General features: G+C 39.6%; 1 protein-coding gene across 3 annotated transcripts in view; it reads left to right on the top strand.

The window, feature by feature from the left end:
* Positions 1-16,836, top strand: part of ZMYND11 (zinc finger, MYND-type containing 11) — a 72,933-nt gene that overhangs the window by 12,805 nt on the left and 43,292 nt on the right. For 2 of the 3 annotated variants that reach the window (XM_008590521.1, XM_008590522.1), the window contains exon 2: positions 15,118-15,277. In XM_008590521.1, coding sequence (XP_008588743.1) covers positions 15,118-15,277 — 160 coding nt within the window. Of the gene's footprint in view, positions 1-15,117; positions 15,278-16,836 lie in introns of those variants that run through there. The other variant, XM_008590523.1, reaches the window with a different exon arrangement.

The raw sequence follows: 16,836 nt of genomic DNA, 5'->3' as shown, positions 1-16,836 counted from the left end.
AGAGTGTGAGGGTATAAGAAGTAAAGTATTTGTTCAGTGTCGAGCTCTTTTACTTGCCCGTAATCCTGCCGACTGGGCCAACTGTCCAGCTAAGGCTGTGTCTGGAGCTCACAGACCCTCCAAGCCCCTTCACAGACTGGGTCACAAACCCTTCACCTGCCAGGCTGTGTCCCCAGACCCCTCACACTCCAGGCTGTGTCCCCAGACCCCTCACACTCCAGGCTGGGTCACCAGACCCCTTACACACAGGTCTGTGAGCTAGGTAACCAGCACACAGGTCCTTGGAAGCCGTAAGTTGGAGAGCATAGCTGCGTGGTGCAGATGCCGGAGGCAATAAATTCCAGCCAAGGTGGCAGCACTGCATGGTGCAGATGCACTAACTCCACCCACACACAACCTGACCACAAAGAATGCTGCACCATCCCCAACCTGCCCCGAGGCGAGGGGGCCTGATTAAATTATTCTATTTTCCCAACACCCAGGTTAGGTGTTAGAATTACAAAGAACCTAATTCTTCAGAAGAGATTCTAAAATTTTTAAATAAATCCATCACTAAAGAATCCATAAAGATGTTGTTTAGGTTTTGAAGTTTATTATTTTTTGCTCAATGCAGTTTTAAAATAACCTATTTGTTTGCCATGTATAGCTATATATCAAGCAGCTAAACATTATTATTTTTAGAAATATTTTGTTTTATTCTAAAAGTAACATAACCATATTACAGGATACGTGGAAAGTAGAAAACAGAAAAATAACCACCTATAATTTCTCTACCCAAATTCAAGTAAGGTGCTTATTTTGATTTATTTCTTTTCTGCCACTTTTCATATATGTGTTTGTTGCCTCAGCATTATATTGCCTTTTCCATGGTGTTATTATTTAAAATGGTTGCACACTATTCTGTCTGGTGAGACTGCACTGTAATGTGGGAGGGAGGAGGATGGAGAAGCAAGATAAACAAACATTTATTATGAGGTTTACATTTCATTATCTTATTTACCCTCAAAACAGCCCCATGGGGTTGACTTTGTTATTTCATTTTGCAGAGATGCAGATAAAGGTGAAGTGGGTAAGTGACTTTTCTGAGGCCATGCGGCTAGTGAGTTGTGGAGCTGGTGTTTGAGTTCTGCATTTATGTTGCTTCCCTGTGTCATCTGCTAAATTCTTAAAACAATTCTCAGTATTCAATTGTACAGATATCCAGTTATACAAATAATGAGGCGAGAGCTTAGGGGAGTAAGCCGTACCAAGCAGCAGGAGCCATGTATTTACAGCTTAGCAAGTACGAGGCCCCGGGTGGAGCACCGCATGCTTGTTCCTCACTCAGCTCTCACTACAACCCTGTGGGTGAGTCATGTCCTCTGCCTTTTCCTTTTGTCATCTCGCTGCCTTCATTGTGTTCTAAGATAACGTGGCTGTTTTCCATTTTTTCGCTGTGTTCCATGTCCCCTTACATTCTAGCGTTTCCCCTGCTTGCAGTGGACACTCAGGTGTCTCAGTTTTCCTGACCATAAATAACTCTTCACTACCACAAATAAGTGTCTCCTTTTTGACCTGTACAAGGAGTTTTTTGGTATCTATATCCAGAAACACAAGTCCTCCTTGATTATAGAATATGCATATACCTAATTTGACCGAGCTCTCAAGAAAAGCTGCCTTGGTCTAGATATTGCTGAGTGCTGGACACAATGGGAAATTGTGTTTCCCTCTTGCCCGCACATACTTGACATGGTTCAGTTGCCCAGATGTGGTCACTCAGATGGATATTTTTATTTGCATTTCTGTATTGTTAAGTTTAGGCAGCTCCTGGTGTCCTTATGAGGTTTGGGGCTGGGTTTTCTGTGGGTGCCTGTTGTTATCCTTAGACCATTTTTTATTGGGATTATTATTTTTTTCTATTGATTTGCAGAAGCGAATCATATTATTCTAGACATTTATTCCCTTATAGGTTTTATGCTTTGTAAGTGTCTTTTCTCGTTCTGTCGTCTGTTTATTAACTTTTTCCATGGTGTTCTTTATTAAACAGAAAATTTTAATTTGTATGTGATCAAAGTAAAAAGCCACAAAAAATGATTACATTGTGAAATGTTGAATATACTAATTATCCCTGATTTGAGCATCATATATTGCACACAGGTGTTGATATTCAACACAGTACCCCACAGACAGGTCCAATCGATTATGTTCCCATAAAAATAAATAAAATAAAAATTCAATCTCTTTTGCCTAATATTTTATGCTTTTGAAATTTCATTTAAGAAGCCCTTCTTTATAAGAAGGCCATAAGAATATTCCCTACATTTTATTTTACTATCTTTATAGTTTTGCCTTTCACGGTGAGGTATTTGATCCATCTATAGTTCTCTTTTTACGTGGTAGGTAAATATCTACCTTACCTCATTATCTTATGATTCTCTCTCTAGTTAGTTTACTTTCTTTAGAATTTAAACTACAGAGTCAAAAACTCATGTGGGAGATATCTTAGGGGCCCTTATAGCATACTGTATAGTTTAATTACTTGACTAATTAAATAACTTAGTTAGCAGTACCATTGTTTGTCTGCCTTCTGCCCCCTGCAACCTCTTCCCACCACGATGTGATCTTTATGGGGTAAAGGTCTCTTTTGTGTTTGGGTATATCCCAAACACCTACAGCTAGCGACTGGCCCATGACATTCACTCAACAGTCTTCAACAATTTCATGAGGTCCTATAGCTTGTTACCCCCTGCAACCTCTTCCCACCACGATGTGATCTTTATGGGGTAAAGGTCTCTTTTGTGTTTGGGTATATCCCAAACACCTACAGCTAGTGACTGGCCCATGACATTCACTCAACAGTCTTCAACAATTTCATGAGGTCCTATAGCTTGTTAAGGATATGTTACAAATTTGCCTTTCAGTTTTATAGTAGCTAATACCAAGGGGAAAACTCAACATTTTAATAATGTCCATAAAGCAAAGCAATTGCGGAGGTGAGCCATAGTGATTTCTGATAGTACTAAAACCAGAAAGAAATTTATCCCTCGGGTTTTCAGAAAGTTGACTGTTTTCTAATGTTGCAGAGCTCATGTCATAGGGCAGAGTGTAGCCCTGGTCCTGAGTAGTCAGGTTGAGATTTCAGAGCCACTTTTAAATGTTACTGTTACATAAGAAAGAGTATGCCAAAGCAGTACTTCTGCTGTTGCTGTGCTCCTATTTCTAACTACAAAGGAAATTGACCATAAAACTTGGAGTGTATTTCAATTTCAGATACGAAACAGCTACATTATTCTTGAACCTATGGTGATTTTTGCATCATTACACAGATGTATCATTTTCATTAGTTGTATCATTGTTATAAACTGGTAAGTTTTGGGACGCTGTGGCTCACTCAGGAGAGTGCGGTGCTGGTAGTGCTGAGGCCGTGGGTTCGGATCCTATATGGGGATGGCCGGTGCACTCACTGGCCGAGCATGGTGCAGACAGCACCAAGCCAAGGGTTATGATCTCCTTACCGGTCAAAATAAATAAACTGGTTAGTTTTTTTAAAAGTTGGTAAAATTTGGGGATAGGCCTAATTTAATAATTGAAAAGATTTGAGCTAGCTGTAACATGTATAGTTCATTATTATTGAAATCAAGACATTGAATTAAAAATATTTCCTTTGTATAAAATGGAGCAAATATTAATAAAGTAAGTGGTGTTTGTGTCATGGGAACTTTGCCTCTTATGGAAGTGATATCTGTCTTGACCTAGTTTTAAAATAACTAAAAGTTTTACTTTGCCAATTTTAATTAAAGTCACTGTGTAAATAATAGAGGTTAAAACCTAAGATACTGTAATTATTTATAGCGTTACATTTGGGGTAATCATAATAGAGGAAATTTTTAAAGAAAGTATTTGTAATGGCTTTACTATTAATGAAAAATACAATGTAAAAGAAGGGTTTATTTTTGTTGATTAATCCCCATAAAAATCTTTACAATGTATCTATATTCAGTGAACACTGTAAATTATTCTTAATAAGTTCAGAAATGAGGGAAATTAAGACTCAGCAGTTATGATTGAACAGAAGTTGTGAGATGGGTATGAAAGCCTCCTGAAAAACTTTGCCTCTCCTTGTTGGCTCTTGTGGACAGTCACCCTGGAGCTCTGTGAAGATGGATATACCATAACTTATTTTACTATTATGGACATTTAGATCTTTTTTTTCCCTATGAAATTTCATGACTTGAGGAACATTTTTCTACATAAGGATTATCTGTAAGGCTGTTGATACATAATTCCAAACTGCTTTCCAGAAAGTATTTCAACAACAGTGTGCTGAGAGTGGCCATGTGAATGTATCTTCACAAGCAGTGAGGATAATAATTTCAAGTATCTTGCTGATTTAACAGGGGAAAATAGTTCTCTCGTTGTTTTAGTTTTACATTTTAAGGATATAAGATTCCTTCAAGTTTGTCATAAATGTTTTTCTATTTTATTGTTTGCTTTTAATTTGCAGAATGAAAGTTAGTGTTAATTGCTCCAGAGGCTAGAAAAAAATAGGGTTTCTGATGTTTATGTCATGAAGAAATTCCACATTTCTTATCTAGTCAGATATTTTGGATCTTCTCCTCTGTTATTTCCATAGCTTTTATACCCAGAAAGTCTTTTAACATCAGGAGATTAGATCAATATTTACTTAAGTTTCTATCTTGAATTTTATGATTCTGATTTTTTCATGAGTCTTTTTTCTGCCCCCGAGGCAGTTCACTGGGGCCAGCTGGGAGCTGGGGGAGGGGTACTGAAATTGTGGGGGCAGTGCCTAGTTTTAAGGCATTTATCTGGATTATCCAGAATACACCTAAAATAAGTTTGTTATATTAACACCCAAATTGTAAAAGCCTCTGGAGTCCATGACAGCATGAAGCTGTTTGTAAGGAAAAGAGGATCAGGCATTCATTATGCATCCCAGGCATTCATTATGTGCTCAGTTTTAGCAGAAAGCATGTCACTACATTTTGTGGTGGCTCTTTCTTCCACAGATGCAACCACGTTTATGCTATGTCCATGAGTGTTCATCTCCAATAGGATGCCAGATGTTTCTGAGACTGAATCATTATTAGAAGGTTTAAAGATAGATAACTACTTTCAAGAAATTATGACTCATGAATTTTCTTACTTTTGTAAAAATGTTAAAAAAGCAGTCTCTGTTGCCATTAACTGTGTATTTTTTTGTCTTGGAACATGCAGAATTATCTCAGGGGAGATGGAACAATGCAGAGCTTTGCAAGCCAGTTGCTTGGCTGCACTTCAGGCTCAGCAGCGATTGGAATGCAGTGTCCTGGGAGAGAAAGGAGCGCTCTGGGGCTCCAGACTGTGGTAGAAAAGTTAAGGAATGGAAATGGATAGTTTGGGAGAAAATGAAAAAGGAACTTACTGGAGAAGTTCAGAGAAATTGAATATAGCATTTAAATATTAGACATTTACACACCATTTTATGATTTATGCTACTGAATGAAATTAAAGTAGGAGACTAGAAGGCCACTGTAAATATATCTCAAACTCAGATTGCTGTTTTTGCCTCTTTATTGGGAGAAGATAAGTCCCTGGGATTGGTTGGGCCACTGTGAGAAAATGAGACCTGGAGTTCCCTTCACCTGAGTTACTAGCAGATGTATTTCCCTATGAAGAAAGCCTGCTTGATGGCTTACTTGATGACCTAAGAAAATGAATAATGCACTGTGATCCTTTGTTATATTTGAGGTATCGTGTAAATCACGCAACTTCCAGAGTTTATTTATAATTAAGTCAAGACCATCTTAAGGCTTGTCCAATATACTTGGTCCATAATGCTCAATAGGGTCACATTGCTCCTCTATTTACTTACTGTCTGCAGTGTTCCGGCTCAATTCTAATCTTTTTCTTTACTTTTTAAGAACAACAGGCGAGAATCAACCTCTTTGAACTTATTTTCTTTAAGAACATGACTATATATTTTTTAAAAGAAGAGTGAGTAGGAAAAATTCAAGAAACTTGTCAAGTTTAGGCATTACTTTACAAGCTTGTATTTCTTGACAGGTGCCACTGTTATAAGTAACGAATACACGTTCTTAGCCTTTAGATGACATTTTAAATATGTACTAGATCACTTATTCTTTATGCTGGTTTGTCTTTCCATTCAGAAAACATGAAATCATTAACTCACAGCTGTTGTATTCTCAAGGTGGATCAGTAGTAGGAGTTGTCACTTTTTTATTTTGCATAGTTGCTGTTCTTACGTTCTAATTAGGACTAATCCTTTAGCCACACCCTCTTGTGATCCTTATCCTTGTGGAGAGGGCTCCCCAATGTCAGCCTGATCTTCATCAGGTACCTCTTTTGTAGCCCCTCAGAGACTGGAGACAGTGAACCAAATGACCAGAATATATTGCTTTACCTGGTGTCCATCTCCCGGAACTCAGGAGGTTGAGACCTGTGTGCTGTTGGCACAGAGAGAGTCAAACTATTCTTACTGCCTCTCCACCCATGCTCAAAAGCTGTTGGGTACATAGTGTCTGGGAAAACCTGTTCACATGGTGAAAGTTTGTGGATAAAAATGTGTCAAGGAATAATGCTATGCCATTCTTGTTTAAAAAAAAAATTAGCGGGGCCGGCCCGGTGGCGCACTGCTACAGTGCGCCGCTTAGGAGCCAGGCGGCGCTCCCGCCGAGGGTTCGGATCCCACATACAGACCGGTTCCCACTCACTGGCTGAGCGAGGTGCGGGAGCAACACCGAGGGTTGCGATCCCGTGCCGGTCCTGGTCCGGTGCGGGCGCGACACTGAGGGTTGCGGTCCGTTGCCGGACACGGAAAAAGACAAAAAAAAAAAAAAAAAAAATTAGCAAAATAGGACTGAAAAGGAATGTCCTCAATATAAGATACGTACCACAATCCTATAACAAACGTATTTGTATTTATTTTTATTGATTTATATTGATAAAATATATGTATCAGTAACCATCTTCAAGTATCATGTTTAATGGTGAACTATTATAGGAAACCCCTGTAAAATCTAGAACAAGACAAGGATACTCACTATTACTATCTATGGTATACATTTTACTAGAAGTCCTAATTAGTTCAGTAGAAAAACACGAGTGCAATAGGCTTTTCATACAAACTTAGAACTAATAAGAGAGTTTAGCAAAGTTGCCCAGTATATACCGTCAACCACCAAGTAGAAAATATATTTTAAAAAATCCCTTTTTGAAAAAAAACAATAAATATAAAATATCTAGGAAAAACCCAAAAGATATGCAAGAATTTAATGGAGAAAAATTACAAAATTTTATTAAGGACATAGAAGGTATAAACAAATGAACACATGTACCAAGTTCATCAGTGGGAAAACAACACTGCAATGATATGTTCTCCTCAAATTAATTAAAATCCCAACAGTGTTTTTATGAATTTTGGCAAAATTATTCTAACTTATTGTGGGTGATAACAAGGACCAAGGAGAGCCATGATGAATTTGAAAAGAAAGGTGGGGAGCTGCCCAAGATTGGCAAGCTTGTGTGGAAAGAAACTTTGCTTTGTTGTTGGGGGCATGTGTAGCTACTTTTAAAAAGTAAAAATCGTCTTTAGCTAGTAGATGCACAAACAAAATTCAGAAGGGCATACAGTACTGTGGAGAAATGAGTCTTCCTTCTACCCCTTGCACCCCGAGCCACTCTTAACAGTTTCTGGAATGAAGATGTCTCTGGAACCCTTTTGTGCATGTAGAAAGATAATAATATAGTGTTTTTGAGAAATACTGACATCTTATACCACGAATTTTTAAAAATATATTTTAGTACTTATGTCATCTTAACACCTATGACACTGCTTCATTTCTTATAATATGTAATAGGTATGGTTATATTATAAATTATTTAACCAGTCCCCTGAGATGTATGCTTAGATTATTTCTACTCTTTTCTCGATGCCAACAGTGCCAAAAGGAATTTTCTTCCTTGTATAGACATATCATTTCAGACATGTGTAAGTATATCTACAGGATAAATTACTAGAAGTAATTTGCTGGGGCAAAGGGTGAATACATTTCTACTTTTGATAGATATTACCAAATGCACCTCCACAAGAGTAGTACTTATCTATATCCCAACAGCAGTGTGTTTTCTATCAAACGCAATCTGCCGTGCACTGTGGATTGTGTGTATCATCAGTCTGATAGCAGTAGTTCTTATGTTAGGTCCATTGTGATAAGTGTTATAGATATATTTCCCGGCTTGTCATTTGTATTTTAACTTTGGTTATTGTGTTTTTTCCTAGATTGAAATTGCTGATGTTGTGTGAATTTGTTAATCTTGTTATATCACTTCTGGCTTTTGTTTCATACTTAGAAGGTTTCCTTACCAGTGTGAGGAACACTGTCTAGTGCTCTCCTTCTAATGGTTTTGTGGTTTTGTTTTTCATTTTTCAAACTGATCTGTCTAGAATTTATTTGTGGTTGCAGACTAGGGCAGGGCTTTGTCATTTTTTTCTCAATTAGATAGCCAGTTTTCTAAATACCATGCATTGATTTATCAATCTTCCCAGCAATAATTTGAAATGTCACTTTATTATAGTCAAACTTCCCATCTTCTTTTGTACAGTAGCATTTCAGAATTTTCTTCATACATATTTTGTCACTTCTGTTTATTACTAGGAATTATATTTTTCTTATTGCTGTTGTGATCAATTAAGGTCTGGTCTTTTAAATCTCATAACTGGTTTTTTGGTTTGTATATGTGAATGCTGTTGATGTTAGTATATTAGTTGGTACCCAAAGAATTTATTGAATTATTTAAAAATAGCATATCAGCTAATTTTCTTGGGTTTTTCAGATACATGATTTGCAAATAATGATTGTTTTAACTCCTTCCTAACTTTACACCTATTTCAACTGTTGGTTGTTACCTTTGCAGAGTATTAAAGAAGAATGGTAGCAGCAGACACCTGTGAGCATTCCTGGTGAGGCTGAGGCAGTGCTGCTGTATTTACTCACTTCTGTCTTGTGAGGGGCTAGGTGCAGAATCCTATTAAATACCTTTTGCACATGTATTGATGTCATTATGACTTTTCATTTTTTTATTAGTGAGGTGAATTATGTCTTTAGATTTCTTGATAGTAAATCTTCCTTGAATTCCTGGAATTAAATACTTGGTTATGGTATATTCTTTTGATTAGACTTTGTATATTAAAATATTTTATTTAGGATTGTTATATCAGTATTTCCATGGGCACTAGTGTTCTTTTTCTAAGCTATTTTGTAGGGATTTGTTACCATTATATGTTACGTTCTTTGCTTGCCTTCATTATATGCACTGGAAGAGTTTAAATCACAGTGGAGTTATCTAGTCACTAAAAGTTTGGTGGGATTACCTTATGAATATGTGTCTAGCTGGTGTTTTTCTGGGGAAGTTATTTGCCAACTTCCTCTATTTATTTCTTAGGAAATTGTCCTTTTTAGACATTTAATTTATTTATTTATTTTTGTGGTTGAGTTTTGGTCATTCATATTTTCTTAGAAAATCATCGTGTTTATCTTATATTTTTGCACAGAACTGAACTAAGTAGTTGTTTAACTTTCTTGCTACATATGGCTGTGTCCCTGTAGAATTTTCTTAGTTTGTATGTTTGTGTTTTGTGGCTTCACTGTTTATTAGATTAGCTAACGATACCTCTGTTTTATTTTGCCCTAAGAAGTAGCTCCTGGATTAATATTGTTAGTTCTACAGTTTTTGCTTTTTAATAGCACTGCTTTAGCTTTTTATTATTGTTTTTAGATCTTTTGCAATCTTAGGTAACTTTTATGACTCGATGGCTGCTTATGAGAGTTTTCTAGTTTTGCTATTATTAGGTTGTTTAATTTCACTGTGACTGGCAAAGGTCTGTATCACTTTTGGAATATCTTAAGGTCATCTTTGTGGCAATTTTGTGGTCAATTTTTATGAATGTTCCGTGGACCCGTTGAAGATGTTTCCTTGGTTTCAGAGTAAATCAACTGTATCTGTCTTATTAGTTAGGTCTTCTCTAGCCATACTTAATTTTTGTCTGCTAGGTTTTTTTGTGAACTGAGAGAAATTAAAGTCTCATAACCCTTTATTTGTTTCTTATAGTTTTTGCATCATAACTATCTTCATGCTGTTCATCTCTTTTAAAAATGATTTTTGTGGGGCCGAGCCCGTGGTGCACTCGGGAGAGTGCAGCGCTGGGAGCGCAGTAGCGCTCCCGCCGCGGGTTCGGATCCTATATAGGAATGACTGGTTCACTCACAGTGTTCACTGGCTGAGCGTGGTGCGGCCAGTCTCAAAAAAAGGACAAAAAAAAAAAAGATTTTTGTGCTGGATTCTAAACACTGTACATTGCAGTCTCAATGCCTGCTTCACTTGGATTGTGTTTTTGTGATATGCCTTTGCCTGTTCATTTTCAATCTTTCTGAGCCACTCTTTATTTTTTTAATTACTGAGTTTAGCCAATTTTAATTTATTAAAGAGAACAACATGTATTTTTTTGGTCCTCTCATTGTATTTAATAGGCTTTCCGTTTTTATGTTGCACTACATGATATGTTTTCTATGAGTTTCTTCAGATAATTTAGAAGTATTTTTGTTTCAAGGATTACCTTTATAAATTTAAATAGTATACTTCATTGCTAAGATAGTTTTTACTGGCTCTGTACTGATTACAGTGAGGAAATTATATGTTTTTACTTTGACCCATCTCCCTTCCCCACTTTCCAAACTTTAGTTGATTATTTTTGTTAGCATTGACCTTTGTACATCAAACTATGTTTATACCTCTACTACAAGATTTATCATTTTTAATCTTTTGACTATGATCAGAAAGGGTGACAATGTAAGTGTGCGTGGACTGACTCCCCCACTTTCTTCCTCTTCCACAGCCCCCGTTTCGTTCATTACGGCACGGCTCTGTTGTCAGACTCACCGTTGTTTCTTCTCTGCCCATAATCCCCATGTTTCATTCTTAGTCCTTCAATTAACTGGATTGACAGAAAAAGGCAATTTTTAAAACTGAGCTATCTCCTAAACAGAAAAGAGTTATCTTCTATACACCAAAGACACAAGTGCTCATTAGTCCTTTTGCTTGGGTTTACTGGTTTTCATTGTTAAAATTTATCCTCTGAATTTACAATTTTGCATTTTCAAATTTAGTTGTTGCTTTTGCATTTTCAAATTTAGTTGTTGCTTTGATACCTGAATGACAGACTGATTGAATACAAATCTTGTGTCTTACTGTATTTCATTGAGGACTTGATAGGCATCACGCCTCTGTTCTAGCATGGACTGTTTCTCTGGAGAATCTGAGGCCAGTCTGATTTGTCTCAGAATATGTTTTTATCTCGATGTCCACAAATTCAACTGTATCTATAACATTTTGTTTTAAAAAGGAAAACAAAGATACAAGGGGCTGGCTGGTTATCTCAGTTGGTTAGAGCATGGTGCTGTAACACCAAGGTTGAGGGTTTGGATCCCTGTTCTGGCCATCCACTAAAGAAATAAAAATAAAAATAAAAAAAATTATAGTGAAACCTTTAAAAAATTTTTTAAAAAGATAGAAAGCAAATATGCCAAATGTTAGCATTAGTTAAATGTTATTGGTGAATAGGGAATATCTCATTTTTTTTTTTTTTGTCTTTTTTTAAATCTTTTTCCGTGTCCGGCAACGGATCGCAACCCTCAGTGTTGCCCCGTACCGGACCGGGGACCGGCAACGGAATTGCAACCCTCGGCGCTGCTCCCGCGCCTCGCTCAGCCAGTGAGCGGGAACCGGTCTGTACGTGGGATCCGAACCCTCGGGCGGGAGCGCCGCCGCGCTTCCCAAGCGGTGCACTTATCCAGCGCGCCACCAGGCCGGCCCCAATATCTCATTTTTTTATTAAAAAAAAAAATACTATGTTACTATAAGTCAGGGAATACTTGCCTGTTTCAGTACCTTAGTCCAAAGTACATTTCATTGAAAATCACATTTTTGCTTTGTTGACCAGAACATGCATGCATCTGTGTTTCCCTCATGTGTTGACAGGTACTCATGTAATTCCTGTATTTTCTCTGGTGTCATTTCCTAAGTTTTGAATGAAGGGGACAGGACCTCTCTGTCCAGCGCCTTGGGTCCCACCCAGCAACCTGAGGTATGGAGCCAGGAACCAGACCCTCCTCCCACAACAAGGCACACCACGCCAGTACCTTGGGGTCCACCCAGGGACCCGAGGCAAGAAGAAGGGAACTGGACCTCTCTCCCACAATGAGTGACACTGTGCCAGCACCTCGGAGCCTGCCTGGCCCAGAGGCATGCAGAAGGGGACTGGACCCTCCTCCCATACCAGGCACAAAACGCCAGCACCTCGGGGCCCACCTGGGTACTCGAGGCATGGAGAAGGGGACTGGACCCTCCTCCCATACCAGGCACAAAACGCCAGCACCTCGGGGCCCACCTGGGTACTCGAGGCATAGAGAAGGGGACCAGACCCTCCTCCCACAACCAGGCACACTGTGCCAGTACCTTGGGGCCCACGCAGGGACCCAGGACATGGAGAAGGGGACTGGACCCCCTCCCAAAACCAGGCACATGGCGCCAGCGCCTTGGGGCCTGCCCAGGGACCAGAGGCATGGAGAAGGGGACCAAACACACCCCACAACCAGGCATACTGCCAGTGCCAAGGAGCATGCCAAAAACAGCACCTCCACGTGGGTGGCCCACCACAGCCACCACAATAACCAGGGCTGCTGCAAAAGCGGCTAGACACCACAGCNGTGGGATCCGAACCCTCGGGCGGGAGCGCCGCCGCGCTTCCCAAGCGGTGCACTTATCCAGCGCGCCACCAGGCCGGCCCCAATATCTCATTTTTTTATTAAAAAAAAAAATACTATGTTACTATAAGTCAGGGAATACTTGCCTGTTTCAGTACCTTAGTCCAAAGTACATTTCATTGAAAATCACATTTTTGCTTTGTTGACCAGAACATGCATGCATCTGTGTTTCCCTCATGTGTTGACAGGTACTCATGTAATTCCTGTATTTTCTCTGGTGTCATTTCCTAAGTTTTGAATGAAGGGGACAGGACCTCTCTGTCCAGCGCCTTGGGTCCCACCCAGCAACCTGAGGTATGGAGCCAGGAACCAGACCCTCCTCCCACAACAAGGCACACCACGCCAGTACCTTGGGGTCCACCCAGGGACCCGAGGCAAGAAGAAGGGAACTGGACCTCTCTCCCACAATGAGTGACACTGTGCCAGCACCTCGGAGCCTGCCTGGCCCAGAGGCATGCAGAAGGGGACTGGACCCTCCTCCCATACCAGGCACAAAACGCCAGCACCTCGGGGCCCACCTGGGTACTCGAGGCATGGAGAAGGGGACTGGACCCTCCTCCCATACCAGGCACAAAACGCCAGCACCTCGGGGCCCACCTGGGTACTCGAGGCATAGAGAAGGGGACCAGACCCTACTCCCACAACCAGGCACACTGTGCCAGTACCTTGGGGCCCACACAGGGACCCAGGACATGGAGAAGGGGACTGGACCCTCCTCCCATACCAGGCACAAAACGCCAGCACCTCGGGGCCCACCTGGGTACTCGAGGCATGGAGAAGGGGACCAGACCCTACTCCCACAACCAGGCACACTGTGCCAGTACCTTGGGGCCCACACAGGGACCCAGGACATGGAGAAGGGGACTGGACCCTCCTCCCATACCAGGCACAAAACGCCAGCACCTCGGGGCCCACCTGGGTACTCGAGGCATGGAGAAGGGGACCAGACCCTACTCCCACAACCAGGCACACTGTGCCAGTACCTTGGGGCCCACACAGGGACCCAGGACATGGAGAAGGGGACTGGACCCCCTCCCAAAACCAGGCACATGGCGCCAGCGCCTTGGGGCCTGCCCAGGGACCAGAGGCATGGAGAAGGGGACCAAACACACCCCACAACCAGGCATACTGCCAGTGCCAAGGAGCATGCCAAAAACAGCACCTCCACGTGGGTGGCCCACCACAGCCACCACAATAACCAGGGCTGCTGCAAAAGCGGCTAGACGCCACAGCCACTACGCAGATGGTCCACCAGCCACTGGAGTGTATTCACACAAGAAGAGTCACCAACAGAGACAAGGAAAAGAAGAGGATATCTCTTTCCACAAAACCCATTTCAGAGTGACAGAAGAAGCATCTGCTCTATGATAATATTGGGGGACCTGATCACATCTCTCAGCATTGGACTAAATCATCTAGGCAACACATTAACAGAGTAACCATTATTCTTTCAGAAGGAGAGAAGAAATCTAGGGTTATCAATGCTGGGAGGGGAGGGAGAGGGGGATGGGGAGAGGTTAGGAAAGGGGCATAAAGGGGCCGGCCTGGTGGCGCACTGCTACAGTGCGCTGCTTGGGAGCGCGGTGGCGCTCCTGCCAAGGGTTCGGATCCCACATACAGACCGGCCGCTCACTGGCTGAGCGAGGTGCAGGCGCGACACCAGGGTTGCGATCCCGTTGCCGGTCCCGATCCGGTACGGGCGCGACACTGAGGGTTGCGATCCGTTGCCGGTCACGAAAAAAGACAAAAAGGAAAAAAAAAAAAAGAATAATTATGATTTGTAACAATATATATGCTAGTAATATTGATTTAATCAACATATCTCAATGTTCAACCCCCAAAATATGTATAACTGATTTTGATTCAATAAAAAAAATAAATTTAAAAAAAAACTTTTGTGATTCTAAGGTCCTATGGTTGGGTGGGGTTTATAAAATTCTCAAGTTAACATCTGCAGAGTAGAAGTTAGTGGTAATTGCTCCAGAGGCTGAAACTAAATGGGATGATTGACTAAGATCTGTTAAGTGAGTTATATTTGCTGGTCTATGGCTATTTGGAACAAATACTGCTCTAAACATATATGATAGAATTTAGGTTTAAAATACCATGATAATTGGAAGAGTGGAATAGAGTGTTCAGGACTTTTTTCTTTCTTTCTTTCCTTCCTTCCTTACAACAGGGCTCTCATAAATACAAGTCATAATAAAGGAGAAACAGATTGCATTCATTTTCTTGTGTTTGTTCATTTTTAGTTTTGGGTACTAAAGAATTTTTAATTTTGTTTCTTCTCTGTGTTCAGGTACATGTCTCGAGTCCACGGTATGCATCCAAAAGAGACCACCCGCCAGCTGAGCTTAGCTGTGAAAGATGGTCTAATTGTTGAAACGCTAACAGTGGGCTGCAAAGGCTCAAAAGCTGGTATTGAACAAGAGGGATATTGGTTGCCAGGAGATGAAATTGTAAGTATATTTTATTTGATAATTTTAGAGATGTAGACTTTCAGTTTTTGAACATTGTTTAGATCCAAACTATAGAAATTCATTTTCAGAAGTTTAATAATATTTCATTTAAAAATGTTTATCAATATTAAGGCTCTACATTGGTTGGATGGATACTTTTCTTACTAATTCTTTAGCACATAACTTACTTTCACCAAGAGCCTACTTTTTGTATATTACCTTGAATCTAAAAAACAAACAAAAGCCCTTTTAATGTACACACAATTAATGGCATTCCTAAGTATTTTCTTCAGTAAACATTAGCAAAAAATGTTTTGATTCAGGCTAACATTGATGTCATCTAGACAGACTGAAAGGGATAAACTGTTTTCTTAGGGAAACAATCTCGGTCAGGGTTGGGTGGCATCAGGGCCTAGAGCCACACTTCAGGAATAATTTTGTTGTAGGGTACAAAGCTTCCAGATATTAGATTGCCTATGCCTTTCCTGACGAATGACTGCTGCAGGTTTTGTGCACTGAAGCAGAAATTGAACAGAAAAGGCAGAAAGTTGATTCTGTTTATATTTTTATCTGGGTCTTATTTTGACTCCTCTAACAAGTGACAATATTTTAATGTTCTATTTCCTCTCGGTATATAACTTTATACTCAGAGTCACATACAGAAGTGCATCTTTTTCTTATTTAAATGTTGGTTACATGTGTAATATTTCTACCTTACTGCCTTATTTTCTTTTGCTATTTCTAATACCTTGGTTAGAAATGTTTTAATTTTTACAAAGGAACATTATTTAAGAGAATAGGTTTCAAATATAATAGATGTTAATTTTTTCAGTTTTTGAATGGAATGGATTTAGTAATTGTGTATATTGAGAGTGTTTTATCATAAATTCTCTAAAATCTAAAATTATAAAAATGACAAAGTCTTAAAAATTGGCTCTTTGTGAAAACTTTTTCCAGAAACTCTGAATTTCCTTCCTTTTCTGGCTCTACAGCAGATGAGCCAACAGACACACTAACCTGTCAGGTCTGAGAGTGGCAAACCAACCAGCACAGCTTCTGTGGGATGTTAGAAACTTAGAAAAGCTGTTCAGGCTTAACGCTGTTTTTGTCAACTTAATCTGTGCCTTTAAAGCTTCAGGAAAAAAAAAAATTCACATTTTCCACAAACAGAAAACATGGAAGAAAAAAATCTTTACTTCCACTGGTATCATTTGGTTTGTGCACTACAGTATTCTTGAGAAGTTAACTGAAAATGTTTATATCAGAACAATTTTTCTATTAAGTTTTTCTATTTATTTTTCTAGAAAAGTAAAGGTTTGTTGCCAGTGAAGAATCTTTGGATGCCAGAACATAATAAAAATAATGTCAAGTAATGTAGATCTGTCTGCACAGACATTTAAAGGAGGGTCTTAATTATTGATAGTTTATTATATACTCAGAATAATCCAGGTAAGATTTTAATCCTGAAACACTTGGAAATCTATAGATTTGGTACAGAGACAACACCAGTGATTTCTTTTTTTTTTTTTTTTTTTTTTTTTTTTTTTTTTTTTTTTTTT

Source organism: Galeopterus variegatus, unplaced genomic scaffold (genome assembly GCF_000696425.1).
Source record: "Galeopterus variegatus unplaced genomic scaffold, G_variegatus-3.0.2 Scaffold6180, whole genome shotgun sequence".
Taxonomy (NCBI): Eukaryota; Metazoa; Chordata; class Mammalia; order Dermoptera; family Cynocephalidae; genus Galeopterus; species Galeopterus variegatus.
Note: the sequence above shows the minus strand (reverse complement) of the source record. Positions and strands in the feature narration are given on the sequence as shown.